The sequence below is a fragment of the Arvicanthis niloticus genome, chromosome 9, assembly GCF_011762505.2.
Source record: "Arvicanthis niloticus isolate mArvNil1 chromosome 9, mArvNil1.pat.X, whole genome shotgun sequence".
In the NCBI taxonomy this organism is placed as follows: domain Eukaryota; kingdom Metazoa; phylum Chordata; class Mammalia; order Rodentia; family Muridae; genus Arvicanthis; species Arvicanthis niloticus.
Window position 1 is genome coordinate 39,114,660 of NC_047666.1, and position 14,863 is coordinate 39,129,522.

The window sequence follows — 14,863 nt, forward strand, 5'->3', positions numbered from 1 at the left end:
ATCGCTAAATATGATTTGTATGCCCTCTAACGAAAGTTTTGTAAAGCCCTAGAGCAGCAGGCAGAAAGCTCTTAAAATTATCCCACACACATAGCAGGACTGTCAGCTGGAAGGCAGCGCCACCAAGTGATCGTTGCAAACGCTGTCAGTTTTGTGTGCATAGGAAAGTTGGAATCTGTGGGGAGTGGAGCATCTGCCACACTACAGTGGTCTCTAGACCCAAAATCTAATGCCATTCAGTCAGGAGAGGGAGTGAGAACTAGCAGCTGATGTCATGAGGATATCTGAGTATATGTTGTTATGCTAGCCAGAATAGGTCAGAGGCTCAGTGCTGACCAGGATGACTTGGAGGAAAGGATGGGCTGACAGATGCTACTCTCTTCCCTACACAGAAGCCTGTGTAGATCACAGTTCACACACAGACTTTGATGCCCAGCTCTCCTGATGGCTAGATCTCCATCCTTCAATCAGAGACAGGTTCAGTCAAGACTTAGCTACTATACTGTATATTGTGTCTACTGGATGCAATTACATCTAAAGTTCCTTCTGATGGTGAAGTTTTACGACTGCATTTATAGTGCAGGCATGCTAAAGCAAAGGATGGGGAGGGCAGCTAAGAGCAGTCTAGTGAACTTAACCTTATGGTTTCTTAGAGTCTTGTTTTCTTTCTCATGTTTGTTCCCTGTCAAGGGGACCATGAATTAAATTACAGCATTGCAGGTTTGCTGAGTCAGTTCAGAAATAGGGGGTGGCTAGGGAACATCTTAAAAACATCCAGAAAGTGCTCACAGAAGTCACGGAAATGCTTCAGGGGCAAGTCTCTCATGGCTCCTACTTCTCCTGATTCAGCGGGTGCATCTCTCCCAAAGTAGGCAAAAGCCTAGAATATGGCAATCAAGGGAATAGTAGGACAGAGGAGAAAACACATTGGTTTCAGCCAAATTTCCTGGCTTGCCTCACAGACTTACAGAAGGAAGCAAGCCCCTTGGTTTCTGTGTAGCACTCTGCAGAGTAGCCAGGGCTGCACGCGCAGGACTTGGCTGAAGGACCAAGATTCTACTGAGTTCTCCACTTGCCCCCAAGATGGCTGAACTGCTCTGACACTGAGTCACATGCCTCAAATGTTGCCTCTATCTCCCCAAGCATCAGCTTCTGTCAGGAGGCAATGAAACGCTTTAAACCGCTTAGGTCAGCTTAGTTCTCAGGTCAATCACGACTAAATAGTCAATTAAAACCATTTCCAAAGCAGAAGTTGACAAGATCTACTCAAAGTAATTCAGAGTCAGGTTCTGAACATCAGGCGGGTTAAATCCTTCTCATGGTTTTCTTCTCCTAGCGTTTTCCAAAGAGAAACATTTGCAAAAGTTCACTGGGACAAAAAAATAAATAAATAAAAACAAAAAAAAACAAATCAACTACTTTGTGTGGTTGTCATGTTTTGTGTTCATAAACAATAGAAACCCGAAAGCATTACATGAGCCTAGCGTTCCTATTTATTTTACTTTATTTTTACTTCAAAAGCTACATACATGCAAAAATTGAACATCTTATCACAAATGCTTTAAATAAAGTTCAAAAATAAAAATTTCTCAAAATTTATTTACTTATGGAAATATATATATATGACAATTATAATATTGAAGTCAATTATATCCTTTGTGCTAATCTGTCAGAAAAATACTAATATTATAAAAAGGAATTTCGTGTCTAGAATAAGCTTTTAAATCCTTGAGTTATAGTTTTAAAACGAGTTTAGAAACTGTTCAGAGAAATGCACGTCATTTAGACAAACACGTCCTGGGATTTTTTTCTAGAAGGATCCAACACCCTTATGAGTGAAACTGTTAAAAGACTAAGCTTGGAAAAGAAGTACCTCTTAAATTCTGACTGCTAATTCTTTTGGCTGCATGTTTAGCAATGTAAGTGGAGGCCATGACTTTTATAAACAGATGCTACTGAGAGCCATCTGAACTATCTGAAGGGGAAATTTTATTTACAAATGCATGCAGAAGGCTTTAAGTAACCCCACCTCTCCTTCCCACAGTGCAGGGGGAATTGAAAATTTGCCCTTTTGAGACGTATAGAAGCTGCACACTGGTCTGTGGCTCTAAATCCAAGTCACTAGGAGAGCAGCCCTTTCTGAAAGAAAATTCCCAGGGGGTGGGGCAAAGCTGGAGCGTCCGGGAGAAGCAGTGATACTCTGAAAGGTTTTCTTCTTCTACTGAAACCAATATCTCTTTGGTAGTATAATCCAATATCTAATAACACAGTCCATAGGAATGAGATGCACTCAAGGGCAGCTGTGTGAATGGCTAGGTGCTTCCTGCAATAGTGTGCAGATGAAGGGGGAAGACGCTTATGCTGTCTGTAAGGCCTTCAGGTTTTCAGAAAGAACACGTGACACGGGCAGGACAGAGGGCTCACTTAACAAAAGATGTGAGAATTGGTTTGGGTAAACATGCTGCAACTTTGAAGAAGCTCTATGCCTTACAAGTAATACGCACCGCCTCCTCTATAAATCAGATATATAAGGCTTCCTCTCAGGACAAATCACGGGGCTTTTGTTGAAAAGGTCAGATATGGGATTCTGGTTAGAAATACTTGCACCGTTAGCCCCAAAAGTCTAGAGTTTGATTTGGAGCCTGACCCCCAATTGTGATGAAAGTTTTCACTTTAGGCAAACCAACAATTTCTTTTCCTTATACTGCTTTTTAAAGGGGCTTTAAGATGTGTGTGCTGTCAGTGAGTATGCTTTCTATGGAACACACACAAAAGAAACAATGCCCAGCTCACAGTATGCAGGGAAGTGTCACAACAATTTATCAGAAAAGGGGGTTTGCTAGGCTAGGCTTCCTCCCGGTGCCCTGTGGCTTCACAGGCAGCCCTGTGGCGATTATGCAGATGTTCCTTAACAAGGTACAGTAGTCACTGAAGGGGAAACCCAATTCTTATGCCTCAATGAAAGGGTGTGCAGAAAACAATAATTACCCTGAATACGGAATCTTATGGGGAGGGGAGGAGTGCAAAAAACCCAGAGAATTTGGAAAGCTTTAAAAAAAAAGTTTTTTCTTCCTTCCTTCCTTCCTTCCTTCCTTCCTTCCTTCCTTCCTTCCTTCCTTTTCTTTTCTTTTTAAAGCAAGTGATATGATGGCAGAAACCCGCACATTCTTCCCCAACCCCACCTGCCACTTTGAGTCCTAATCGCCCAGACTGCAAGGACAGAAACCCACTCTAAATGGACCAGCATCGGGCTTCGGCAAGTCTTCTCTTCACTCTCCCTCCTGTTAAGACCGTTTCCAAAACCAATCAGCAAAGGACAAAGAATTCTTTACAGAGTGCAATTAGTGTTTTCCACGTCCACCTTCAAAAGCATGATGCTCTTCATGGGCTAAAGGACAGAAAAAAACAAAAAAGAAAAGAAGGAAAGAAAACTTTAAGCAAAGGCTGGGCCAACCCTCCACTAGGCATCTCATTCAGCTTCCCCAGATGTTGGCAAGAACTCAATACCTTTTTTCTTTTCCTTTTTTTTTTTTTTTCCAGTAACTGTTAGCTAAGGCGTGCATTTCCTGAGAAACGTAATAATGAAAATTAAAACAAGGAATAAACAAGCTATGGGCTTGCTGCCTGTTTCTTCTTGCTGTGCCTGGAGGCATGACTCATTCACACAAGCTGATGAAGAGAGTATGCTGGGCTCAAGGCAAACGCTTTAAAGGGCTAAAAGGAGCCCCACAAAAATGCATGGGAAGAGGTGGGGACCCATGACTCAAGACAGAGCCATGTAGAAGCCTACCTACAAGAATAAAATAACACAAAACAAAACAGAACCACACAAGAGGCAGGTGGGAATTATGTTACGCCCCCTGCTTCTCATCACCTTCCATAAAATCAATGGATCTATTATTTTTCTCAACCCTCAGCCTGCACCTCAGGGATTTTCATGGTTTGTCTTGTGGAATTACTAATTAGGAAACTGATTATAAAAAAGTATGCTTTTCAAAGACTTAGACTTTTTAAACTGGGAGATGAGAGATGGGAGGCCCCTGAGACACCCAATGTTAGCTGTAACACAAAGGGCCAAGTTTGACTGAGGGGTGTCTCCCTGCCATTATGAGGCAAGGTGTGACATAGCCAGGGGTGTTCAGTCCAAGTGCTTCCACGCACTCCTCCAGGCAATAAAGGGAGACACAGCTGAGTGCTCCACCACCTCCACGAGAGTGCTCCACCTCCATAGCTCCTCCTTTTCTTGTTTTTAATGCAGACTACTGAGGGGAAGCACAGCTGGGCTAGCTGTCCTTCAAGATCAGCTCAGGTAGCTACTGCAAGCAGGCATTCATCTGGGTAAACCACTGGGAAGGACACACCTTGTAACTCCCAGGGCGACCAGGATTGGTGACCTAACCTCTGCCCAAGCATAATTGCACATCTCTTACAACTTAAGTTTCTAACTGAGTATTTAACTTTTAAAACATTTTCTTTATTTGGGTATGTTCTGCATGCACATGTATACTTGCATGTGAAGGGGACAGTGTGGGATTGGAGGAAGGGATGGAGGGAAGGAGGGAGGGAGGGAGAGAAGACAGGGAGGGCAAAGAATAATCCTGCCTGCTATTCCTCAGATGCTATCCATCTTATGTTTGCAAACAAGATCTCTCACTGGCCTGGAACTTGCTAAAGGCTAGCCTGGTCAGCAAGCCCTAGAGATCCACCTGTCTCCACCCTCCCAGTGCTGGGGTTATAAGTAGATACCACCAAACTCAGCTTTCTGTATGTGTGTCTGCATATGTATGTGTGTGTATGGTGTATGTGTATATGTATGTGTGGTGTGCATATGTGTGTGAATGTGGATGTGATGTATATGTAGTGTATGTGTATATCTGTGTGTGTGGTGCATGTGTGTATGTGGTGTATGGTATATGGGGGGTGTGTGTATGTGTGTATGTGGTGTATGGTATATGGGGGGTGTGTGTATGTGTGTTGTATCTTTACATATGTGGATGTGGTGTGTACATGTAGGTGCTGTATGTGTATCTGATTGTGCTGGTGCACAGACCTGTGCCACATGACTGGAGGCTGTGGAAGGATGCTGGCTGTCCTGCTTTGTCACTCTCTGACATATTCCTTTAGACAGGCTTCCTCACTGAACTTGGGGAAGGATTAGGGCCAGAGAGCACCAGTGAGCTCCTGCCTCTGTCCACACAGTGCCAGGGTTAGTGTGTGTGGCAGTGCCCATCTTTTCCCATGCTGGGATGTGAACTCAGGTCCTCAGGCTTTTGTAGCAAGTACTGTTGCTGAGCCATCTCTCCAGTCTCAGCAATCTTCTTTATGGATTTACTTTTAAGTTACCCGTACTTGGGGGGTGGGGGGTATGCACATGAATGCAGGTGTCCATAGAGGCCAGAATTAGGTGTCAGAGGCCTGGACCTGAAGTTCAAACAGTTGTAAACTACCTGTCCTGGGTGCCGGGAACTAAACTCAGGTCCTTTGCAAGAGCAGTACCCAATCCTAACTGCTGAGCCTTCACCCCTTCCCCGTCCCTTGCTATTTTTAAGTGTGGTTTCTGGGGATTGAACTCCAATCCCCTTACAGAGCTTAGTCCCCAACGCTAATTCCTATCTTTAAGAAAGATGTTTTAGGGAAGACACTAAATAAAACATAGACTGGTGTTCAGTGAGATATACTATGTCTCAGGGCTGATGTAAGGAGCCACAGGATGACAGCAATGCTGATTAGCCAATCATGAATCCAAAGACAGTGATGATGCAAAGCTTTTCCTGTCTCGAGGTGTACAGGGTCTGGACAGCTATAGCTGAAACCCTGAAGTGTCAGTGGTCAGAATTTGACAGCAGGGACACTGCAGCACTGTGGGCTGTTTGTCATCCCTGGGCCAACAGTTAGAGTACTGTTCTCAGATCCAAGAGCCAGCAGACTTTTTAGTAGGAATCCAAGCAATTCCTGATTGCTGAAGAAGCTATAGAAACTATGAACTCAAGTAAGCACTTCCTTATGCTACCCAGCTGCTGATGGGCACTCAGACTTAACACTGATACAATCTTCACGAGTCACAAAAACAGTTTTGCTTTTTACCAATTATATGAAACTGTTGAGACTGCTCTCTGCTGCACCCACATGGCAGGATTGAGACAGGAGGGAGCCGAGAGGCTGGCTCAGCTTCAGGTCTGGGCTCTCCCACTGCTGCCCTCTGTAACACTCATACCACATAAAGGCTTTTGGCCTTCTGCTCTCCAAGGAACTTAATGGAACTAGGGAGGGTGCGTGTGTAAATTGTGATTTTTCTCATTTAAGTCATCTAGCTGGATAGAAAAGAAATCATATGAATGCCGATGCCCAGCTCCTTATCTGTCTGCTGGAGGTCAGGGCCAGATGGACTGGGATTCATTTCGGTCATCTAGCCAGCTACCTTCTACAGACTCCAGAGAGCCAGGATCCCACTAACAAGACAAAGGTGGTATAAACTGGCCACTTCCAGCCTAACTCACCCGGGACTGTCCCTCACCCTGTGAACCAGTTTCTGTCCAGACCTCATTTTTCTAGATCACTTCTAAAACACGTGCTGGCGACTGTGCCAAGTAAAGGACAGCCTGCTTCCTGTCAGATAACACAAGGAATTCCAAGTTTTTATTTGCACAGTAGGAGCTTTTAAATGCTAATGTGTGTCATTAAAACGCAATTTTCTGCTTAGACCCGCAGCTACTTCCTTCTGACTCACATACCTGACAGTGTTAACTACCTTCAGGGTGTCTGTTCAGCTTTGATTCATCTGACCTGGGTGCAATTTCCTTTCTCCTTGCTTAGTGTCCCACAAACCCTGATGTCTTTTTCCAGCCACTCCAACAGCTAAGCTGTGAACTGCCTGCCTTGGTTGTTCTTAGGTGACTATACCTTGGCTCTAAAGTTGGGCCCTAATTATTTAGGAGGATACCGACTTTACAATGAGCTGCTGACCAGTTTGCTGCCTATCAATTTGTTCACAGAATTGTAAAGCAGAAGGAACCTTGGAGATCATCGGAGACCAACCGTCTGGATACCCAGGTGAGAAAGTGGAAGCAGGGCACTGGTGACTGCTTAGGGTTATATACTGTACACGTGCAGGGAAATGCCAAGCACTCCCAACTGCTCTGTCCCCGTCTCAGTCACGTGTTGGGCAGACTCAAGTGTGGGCCTGCTTGAACTTGATGCTAGCTCATGCTTCCTTTTGCAGTTTCTGCTGGTTATTCTTATGGACTGGAAACCAGAAAACACACTGGTATCTGGGGTGAACTAGAGCTGACCTGTCCCTAAAGAACAGGAATGATATCCATGTGCCTGTCCTGTATCCACCCTGCACAGCTGAGAGCAGTGCTCCAGGATGCATTTTCTGTCTCTTTCATTTTAAACTTTCTATCATAATTCAGAGGATCAGCCGCCCCTAAGTACACAGAGTGAGGGGTCCTGATTCTTCTCTGCTGCCTACAGAACTCTTCCCAAGAAGACCTGGGTGTTCATAGATGCTATAACACTAGGGCAATTACAAAATTTGAATTTTAACCTCTTGACAAGGACCAGACTAATGAGACAATGATGACATATATTTCAGAGATTCTAAGATGCCTCTGCTCTGTCCTCTGCAAATCTCCAAAACTCTAGAATGAACAATTCATCCTGGTTTAACTGAAGACCCTTTCTTGTTTTTTTTTCTTTCATTAAATAATAAAATAATAGGGTATATTTTGCTCAAAAGCACCTTAGAGTCAATGAAATACAACAGTAAGAAAAAAAATGGGTTAGTGACTCCCAGAACAGTTTGGGACATAGAAAATCCATCACAGATGTGTGTGGGGCTGTCAATCATTTCCTGTAACTCACTGTATCAAACACCGGTTCCAACAGGCTAAGACGTTCTCATTATGAAAAGGATGAGAGTCTGTGAAGAGCACACAAAGGCAATGAACACACATCACAATGGAAACAATGGGTCCACACACTGTTCACACCAAGAGTTGTGTGCACCGCTGCATGGGAAGTCTTGGTGACTCTGCCACAGTCACCACAATGAGGAACTGTCAACCATACCTGAGCTCCCCCGTAAATACAGATGTTAGACATGATAAATTCCTGTGTGGGAAGGATGCTTGACCATCTGCCTGCCAGCTCACTGGATGACTTTTCTCATTTGCTCTTATTATTACTCCCAATAGATTAGCATCTCCTCTGACAAATTTAAGTTCAGGTTCAACTATTTGAAATAATGAATACAATGCATAGTTGCTTTTCCAATTCATGCACTTAGGCAAGAACAAAAAAAAAAAAAATCTCATTTTAATTTCTGAAACTAAACTTGATTTTAAAAAGAAACACTCAAAGAGTATTGTGTTGAACTGTTGTCTGCATGACTAGAGTTTTGAGTGGTCCTGCCTTCGTCTTGTTTGTGATGTGCTTCTATCTCTACAAGTCTGGCAGGAGAATCTCAAAAACAGCGATCGGAAATGGAGCACTTACGTTTATAAAACACTGCTTTAAAAGATATGTGGGGCAGGAGTTGGTGGATCTTTTCCAGTACAGTAGCTTCTCCCACTAGTGAGGCGTTGACATTCCAGACCTGGACGACATCCTCTCGGTCCCGAACGCTCACGCTGACTCCTATAATCTCGTCATCTGAGGGGAAGAGGGGGAAAGGCAAGAAGTGGGTAAAGGATGACAAGCTGGCCCGATCGAATCTATGCTCCCACCACTCTAGCTGTGAGTTACAAACAGGAAGGGGACCTGTCGTGAGTGACTGCTTCCGTGGGGGAACCTGTCGTGAGTGACTTCTTTCCGTGGGGGCTGATGAGAAAAGTCGGTTCAGCACAGACGCTGTAAGAGCCTCGGTGCAGTTAGCCAGAGATTCAGTAAACAGTGTTCAAGCCAAGTGAGTCTCCAAGATAAGGAATTTTACCCTTTTAAACATGTTACCCAAAGCTTTCTATCACTTTCTGACTCTGTTTGGATGAGACTTTTTCTAAAATAGGTTGCATAATTCCCTGCCCTCTGAGAGCCAAGTAAACTCAGATGAACTTTTTGCTTGAAGCCTGGCCCTCTCTGTTAAGAGCAGTGAGACTTTCTGTGGCGTCCCGCTAAGCCACCGAATGCTTCGGGCCTGTTAGCGTGATCTGCTCCAAACCTCTTTGGACCCAGAGTCTGTGTCCAGTGGCTCCTCTGCTCTGTGTGCATTTTCTGCTCTTTTCCTAGTTGCTCTGCCCTCTGGCACTTCCTTCTAGCAATCCCCCTTCTGATTGTGGTGAACCAGGGGTCAAAGAGCTGACAGCTACCTGTTAGCATTACAGGTACACTAAGTGTCTTCTGAGTGACTCTACCGTTTCCACCTAGCCTATGGTCATTAGGTATCAACCTACACTGATTAATGGAGGCTTTTGCCAACATGGGGTTAGTATGGATGCCCTAGAGCATGGCGGCTGGATGATGAACCTACTGTGCCTTTATGCTCCTGTGCAGCTGCTCGGTCCACACTAATTGGCAGCAAACGGATAGAAATTGGGCTTTTGACTCCAAGTTTTCATGTTCATGACACATTCATGAAACAGAGACAGCTGTCTGTATCTGCATACTCTGTGCCAATAAGTAGCAAGCGAGAGAAAGAGGCATTGCCACAGTTAGGGAATTTTATGTTAGCTGATACGTGCTGCCTAATTTGCCATCGACCGTAGGTTGGGATGTTCATGCCCCTGGTTTTTCTACTTGATTCCTGGACATGTGGATGTGTTGCTATTTGATATGATTTACATAGTGGCATACCCAGTCAACTGAAAGAGACCATTTTTCTGTAAAATAATTCCCTGTTCTCCTCCATTTCCCCCCTTCCCTGCCTTCCTCTCTGCCTGTTTCCTTTTTTTTTTTTTTTTTTTTTTTTTTTTTTTTTTTTTTTTGGTTTTTCGAGACAGGGTTTCTCTGTGTAGTCCTGGCTGTCCTGGAACTCACTCTGTAGACCAGGCTGGCCTCGAACTCAGAAATCCGCCTGCCTCTGCCTCCCAAGTGCTGGGATTAAAGGCGTGCGCCACCACCGCCCGGCTGCCTGTTTCCTTTATGAATTAATTTGATCAAGGCTATGGTTGGTACATATTCTGATACCTTGTGAACATGTATATAAGTGTTTGAAACCAGACAGGATTAGACTATGTTGTTCAAAGTTGGATTGAACCAACTTGGATGGGGACCTTATGAAGAAGAGAGAGAGAGAGAGAGAGAGAGAGAGAGAGAGAGAGAGAGAGAGAGAAGGGAAGATAGGACAACGGGCATTAATGCCCTGCTTCTTAACATGTAGACTGTTGAAAAGGATGTGATGACTTTGTGACTTGTTGCCAGGCTTCACAGCTATAATGTAGGGACATTTCTACACATACATCACATTTAAACACAAGTTAAAACAAAAGCAAGACTGCATCTTCTCATGGCATCTCTCATCTCACCAAGATGAGATGAGATAATCAATTTCATGTAAAAATGGGATTATTACATTAAAGAAAGAGGTGATCCAGTGTTTCGCTCTTAAGAAGGGCAAGGACACCACTGACCCAGTTTTGGGGGAGATGTGAGTGTTCCCCAGTCCTTTGGGATGATCCTTTCATACACTACTGGTAATGGGTGAGGTCAGTAACAGATGCCAAACAGCACAAATGGTCACTATTTCACTTTGGCCTGGTTTCTGGCAGGCAGGAATAGCTGAGTTCAGCCCTTTTGCACAGCATTGTAAAAGGCCCACAGATTTTATGAGAAGGCAGGCCCGTGGTGAAATGCATAATGCTCACACGGAGAATCAGCCAGCCACATGCAGGCTGTGGCAGAGCCCTAGCAGCAGAAGACAGTGGGGCCAGGTGGAGCCATTGTTTGAAGATGTTCTGTAAGTGAGGCTGACAAAGATTAGCTGGTTGCCTCCAGTGACAGAGCTGGTTAATGGAGGCGCTGAAGGTTAAGAGTCAGTAGTGTCCTCCTTTCTAGTCAGCCACAAAAGAACTGGCCTTCTCTGCTCACTACTGGGTGTTTACTATTACTCATGACTATTCCAGGACTTCTGTGTTTAGAGCTACACACAGAGTGCACTTGGGGCTGGGCAATATAAACTTCTTAGCTTTTCTCCACTAGAACAGAAGAGACCTGCCCTTGTAGGCTCAGTTCATCTCAACACACACTCCGAAGTAAGTAAAAGCAGTGTGAAAGGCAGTTGAGTATCCCCGCAAACCTCCAGGCAGGTGAATGTGAGGCTGGTCATGGGTCTGTCAGGGTGACAAGAGCTCTCAGAGACAGCCTAAGTCTGAGTGCCAGCTGATATAAGCTAGTCCGCAAAATACGATACCAAATCGGCAAATGAAAGCAGATAAAACTCTGAACCAAAAGCAGCACAGCGCAAAATGAGACAAAAACAACAACAAAACCCCGCAAAATCTTAAGGGTATCCTCGGAAGTTTGGGAGAGCCCCAAGAAGAAAAGAGACCCCAACACAAGCAATGAACCCTCTCTGAATGGTTCTGTGATAAACAAAAAGGGCTCACAGAGGGGAGGACGTGTGGGTGTGGTGGAGCTCATGGCTAGAGCATAAGGTCCATGGTTCCAGCCCCAATACACACATATCTCAGAGGGGCTCTCTGAAGGCTACTTGGCATGTCACAGCCTTCTGCAGATGCAAGAACAGTGAGACACTGTTGTCCCCAGAGTCTGCCTCTCTGTGTGCAGAGACAGGAGAACAAGAGGAAGAGGATTAACTGGGAAGAATGAAGAGACTGTGCCTACTCACCCAGATCCCACTAGGCATGGGGGGCACTGTCCCCCTCCCAAAGATGAGACAGCCACAGCAAACCTACCACAAATCATGCTAGCTCGCTGATAAAGATTTACCTTTTCTTTCTGCCTAGTTATATTAGATGAATAGCTGCAACTGCTGAGAGGAAATAATGATGGCACATGTACATACATACATATACCACACATTTATGTATGTTTTTATAGATGTAATATATAGCCACCCCTTGGTATTTATGTAAGATAAATTCTAGTTCCCCTCCATACCATGACAATTTAAGACCGTTATATAAAATGTCATTTGCCCATAATACTTATTTAGGTATTTATTTTGGAGCAGTTTGTTTCGTACACCAGGTGGGCACTCTACCACACAGCTATATTACCAAGCCAAACTTACTTTTGAATCATTTCTCTTCTACTTATAATATTTAATGCAAATGTCATGCAAGTTGTTTGCATTGCATTGCTTCTTGAATAATAAGGAGTGTGTGTGTGTGTGTGTGTGTGTGTGTATTTATTTCAGATCCTGTTCATGCTGTTTTTTGATCTGTGAATCCATGGATGCAAGATCTTAAGAAAGGAAGGGCTGACTGTACACATATAAATATGCACATGTGCTTATATACACAAATCTCACACCAAATCCCAAACCACAGAAACAAGTCTAAATTATATCACGGTTACATTACAAAATCAATACCTTGTAGGCAAGCAGAAGGACCAGACATAAAATCAAAGGTCTGTGAATAACAAATATGAACCAAGCATACCAGGGCATGGACAAATGGGCTGTGGCCTCCCTACCTGCTGCAGCACAGTCTGTGAATTGTTCCCCAATGGTCGCTAACAACAATTCTTTCCAAACTGTAGACTAAACGTAAGAGAATAAAAAGAAAAACAAGGCAACGTTTAGGCAATTATCATCAGGTGCTAAAGACACACAAGCTCCCCACCCCCAGTTGGAACCTCTAAATCATCGAAGTGTATAGATGCAATCAAACAAGTATAGGACCAGCTTGCAAATGACTGTGCACACACAGATACAAGGGATCCAGGGCCTTCACTGCAAGCGAAGCTCCCGTGAACTCCAGAAGAACTGGAGGGGGTGGGGGGAAGCCTTCAATTCACTTCATTTCCTGGTGTCTTTTAACTCTCAAAGTGTTCAAACCCATTACATTTGAGTGCCATTAGTAAAATCCTTCTCTTTGTTTTTCTCCTGCAGTTGATATGGTACTTAAAATGTTACCACTTAAGTTGTTACTCCAGTCAAGAATGTTAAGAAACATTGTTATTTACTGAATGCCAGAGACTTGCAAAATTCCATTCACTGCTGACAGGTTATTTGCACCGAATGATAAATTTATGTACTATCGTACACGCACAATTTCCCTGGAAGTGCATCCATTCTACTCTGCCTCCTGCCGATGAGAAGCACCAGAGCTCCTTCTATGAACATGTACTAATGCTGTCAAGTAAACAGAATCCGCTTTCAGGACACTGAAGGCTCAATGGCTCTCCTGGTTTTTCCCATGAAAAAGGTCTAGGCTCCCCCTTGCCATGGTTCCTAGGCTTTGAGGCCTCTCCGAGCTCAGTCTGAATCCTGAGAAGTTGCTCACTTTACTCTCTGTGACCTGAGCAGGCCATGAGCTGCCCAGCTTCCGTCTGGGAGGGAGTGACAACAGAGCTGACCTCAGAGGGATGTTGCAAGCATAGTATTTGTCAGAGACTGCTTCACACAGTGATTGCAACAAGAGGGCTCAAGAGTTAAGAGGGAGCCATAAATAGCGGCAGGCATCCATATGCCAGGCGCTCAGTACACATTAACTGTAACAATGCTTATTATTACATTCTAATGAGCTTGCGGCAGCTGCTTCTCTTTTAACCAAGGTGACAGCGTTTAACTAGGGAGCTGACGGTGAACCTATACTCCTAGAAAGGCTCAAGTCTTCTTTCTTAGACCTTTCCTTCTCCCATCTGCCCAGCTTTGATCTTGAGCTCCCTTAGTGATGAAGCTGGGAGTTGGGGGAGAGGAGGGCATGGAGAGGGTGCCTTCAGGCTTTTGTTGTGAATACAGGCAGCTCTAGCCTCCCAGAATTCTAATGGAAGTGGGGGCTGAGACATAAGAGCCCAGCACCTGTCCCGACAAAATGTATATCGGTGCCTGAATGTGGCCCTGTGAGCTGGCAGGGTGGGCCAGAACAAACTGCCTTGAAGTTTTCTATGGGCATGAGTATGATGGTGGCTTCCACTGAGTTCCAAGTCTAGGGTGAGTAAATAAGGCGAATAAATATACAAGGCTTCAGGGTTGCTCCTCATCACCTCAAAAACAAATCAGCAAACTCGTGAAGTAACACACATGAGGGAGTACTGGGTGAAGTTTAAGAAAATCTAGGAGTATCTTGCAATTTCCTATTTTCTGCTTGCTCTCTCTTAGCAGGGCACGGGGTGTCATACACCTTGTCTGGCTCCCATTCAGCTCTAGTGTTCTTCATGTTTGCAATGTTAACAACGGGATTTGCAGCCTTGACCAATGAATCTGGTTGTAACTTAAAATGTGTGCTCACAGAGAGATGACTCCCTCCCATGTGTGTGGCTTTCCAGAAGTATTTTAATTTATTCAGCATAATCACATGAAAGGAATCAGAAAAAAAAGTCCCTTCTGTCCATTTCATTTCTAATGATTTGTATTACTTACGTATTGATTGGGGTGTACATATATGTTTGTGTGTGCGTGGGTGTGCGTGTGCATGTGTGTGTGTGTGTGTGTGTGTGTGTGTGTGTGTGTGTGTGTGTGTGTGCAGGGGCATGTGGTAGCCAGGGGTTGGTCTCTGGTGTCTTCCCCAGTCACTTTTCCATCTTATCTTTTTGAGAGTGAGGATCTTTCACTGAACTGAAGCTCACTGTTTACCCAGACCAACCAGCTGGCTGACAAGTTCCAAAGATGGCCCTGTAGATGAGTAACACCAGGTCACAGGTATTCACAGACACATGAAGCTTTTCCACCCAGATCCTGCAGATCGAAACTCAAGTCCTTATGCTTCTGTGGCAAGCACTTAACCAAATGAGCCATCTC

General features: G+C 44.4%; 1 protein-coding gene across 2 annotated transcripts in view; it reads right to left on the minus strand.

Annotated features, from left to right (window-relative positions):
• Window positions 1-1,475: 1,475 nt before the first annotated feature.
• The window catches only part of Eif4e3 (eukaryotic translation initiation factor 4E family member 3), a 66,963-nt gene continuing 53,575 nt past the window's right edge, over window positions 1,476-14,863 (minus strand). For both annotated transcript variants that reach the window (XM_034511849.2, XM_034511848.2), the window contains 3 exons: window positions 12,595-12,661; window positions 8,497-8,652; window positions 1,476-3,388 (listed from right to left, as the gene is read on the minus strand). In XM_034511849.2, the coding sequence (XP_034367740.1) occupies window positions 3,342-3,388; window positions 8,497-8,652; window positions 12,595-12,661 (270 nt within the window). In that variant the 3' untranslated portion in view covers window positions 1,476-3,341. The remainder of the gene's footprint in view (window positions 3,389-8,496; window positions 8,653-12,594; window positions 12,662-14,863) is intronic.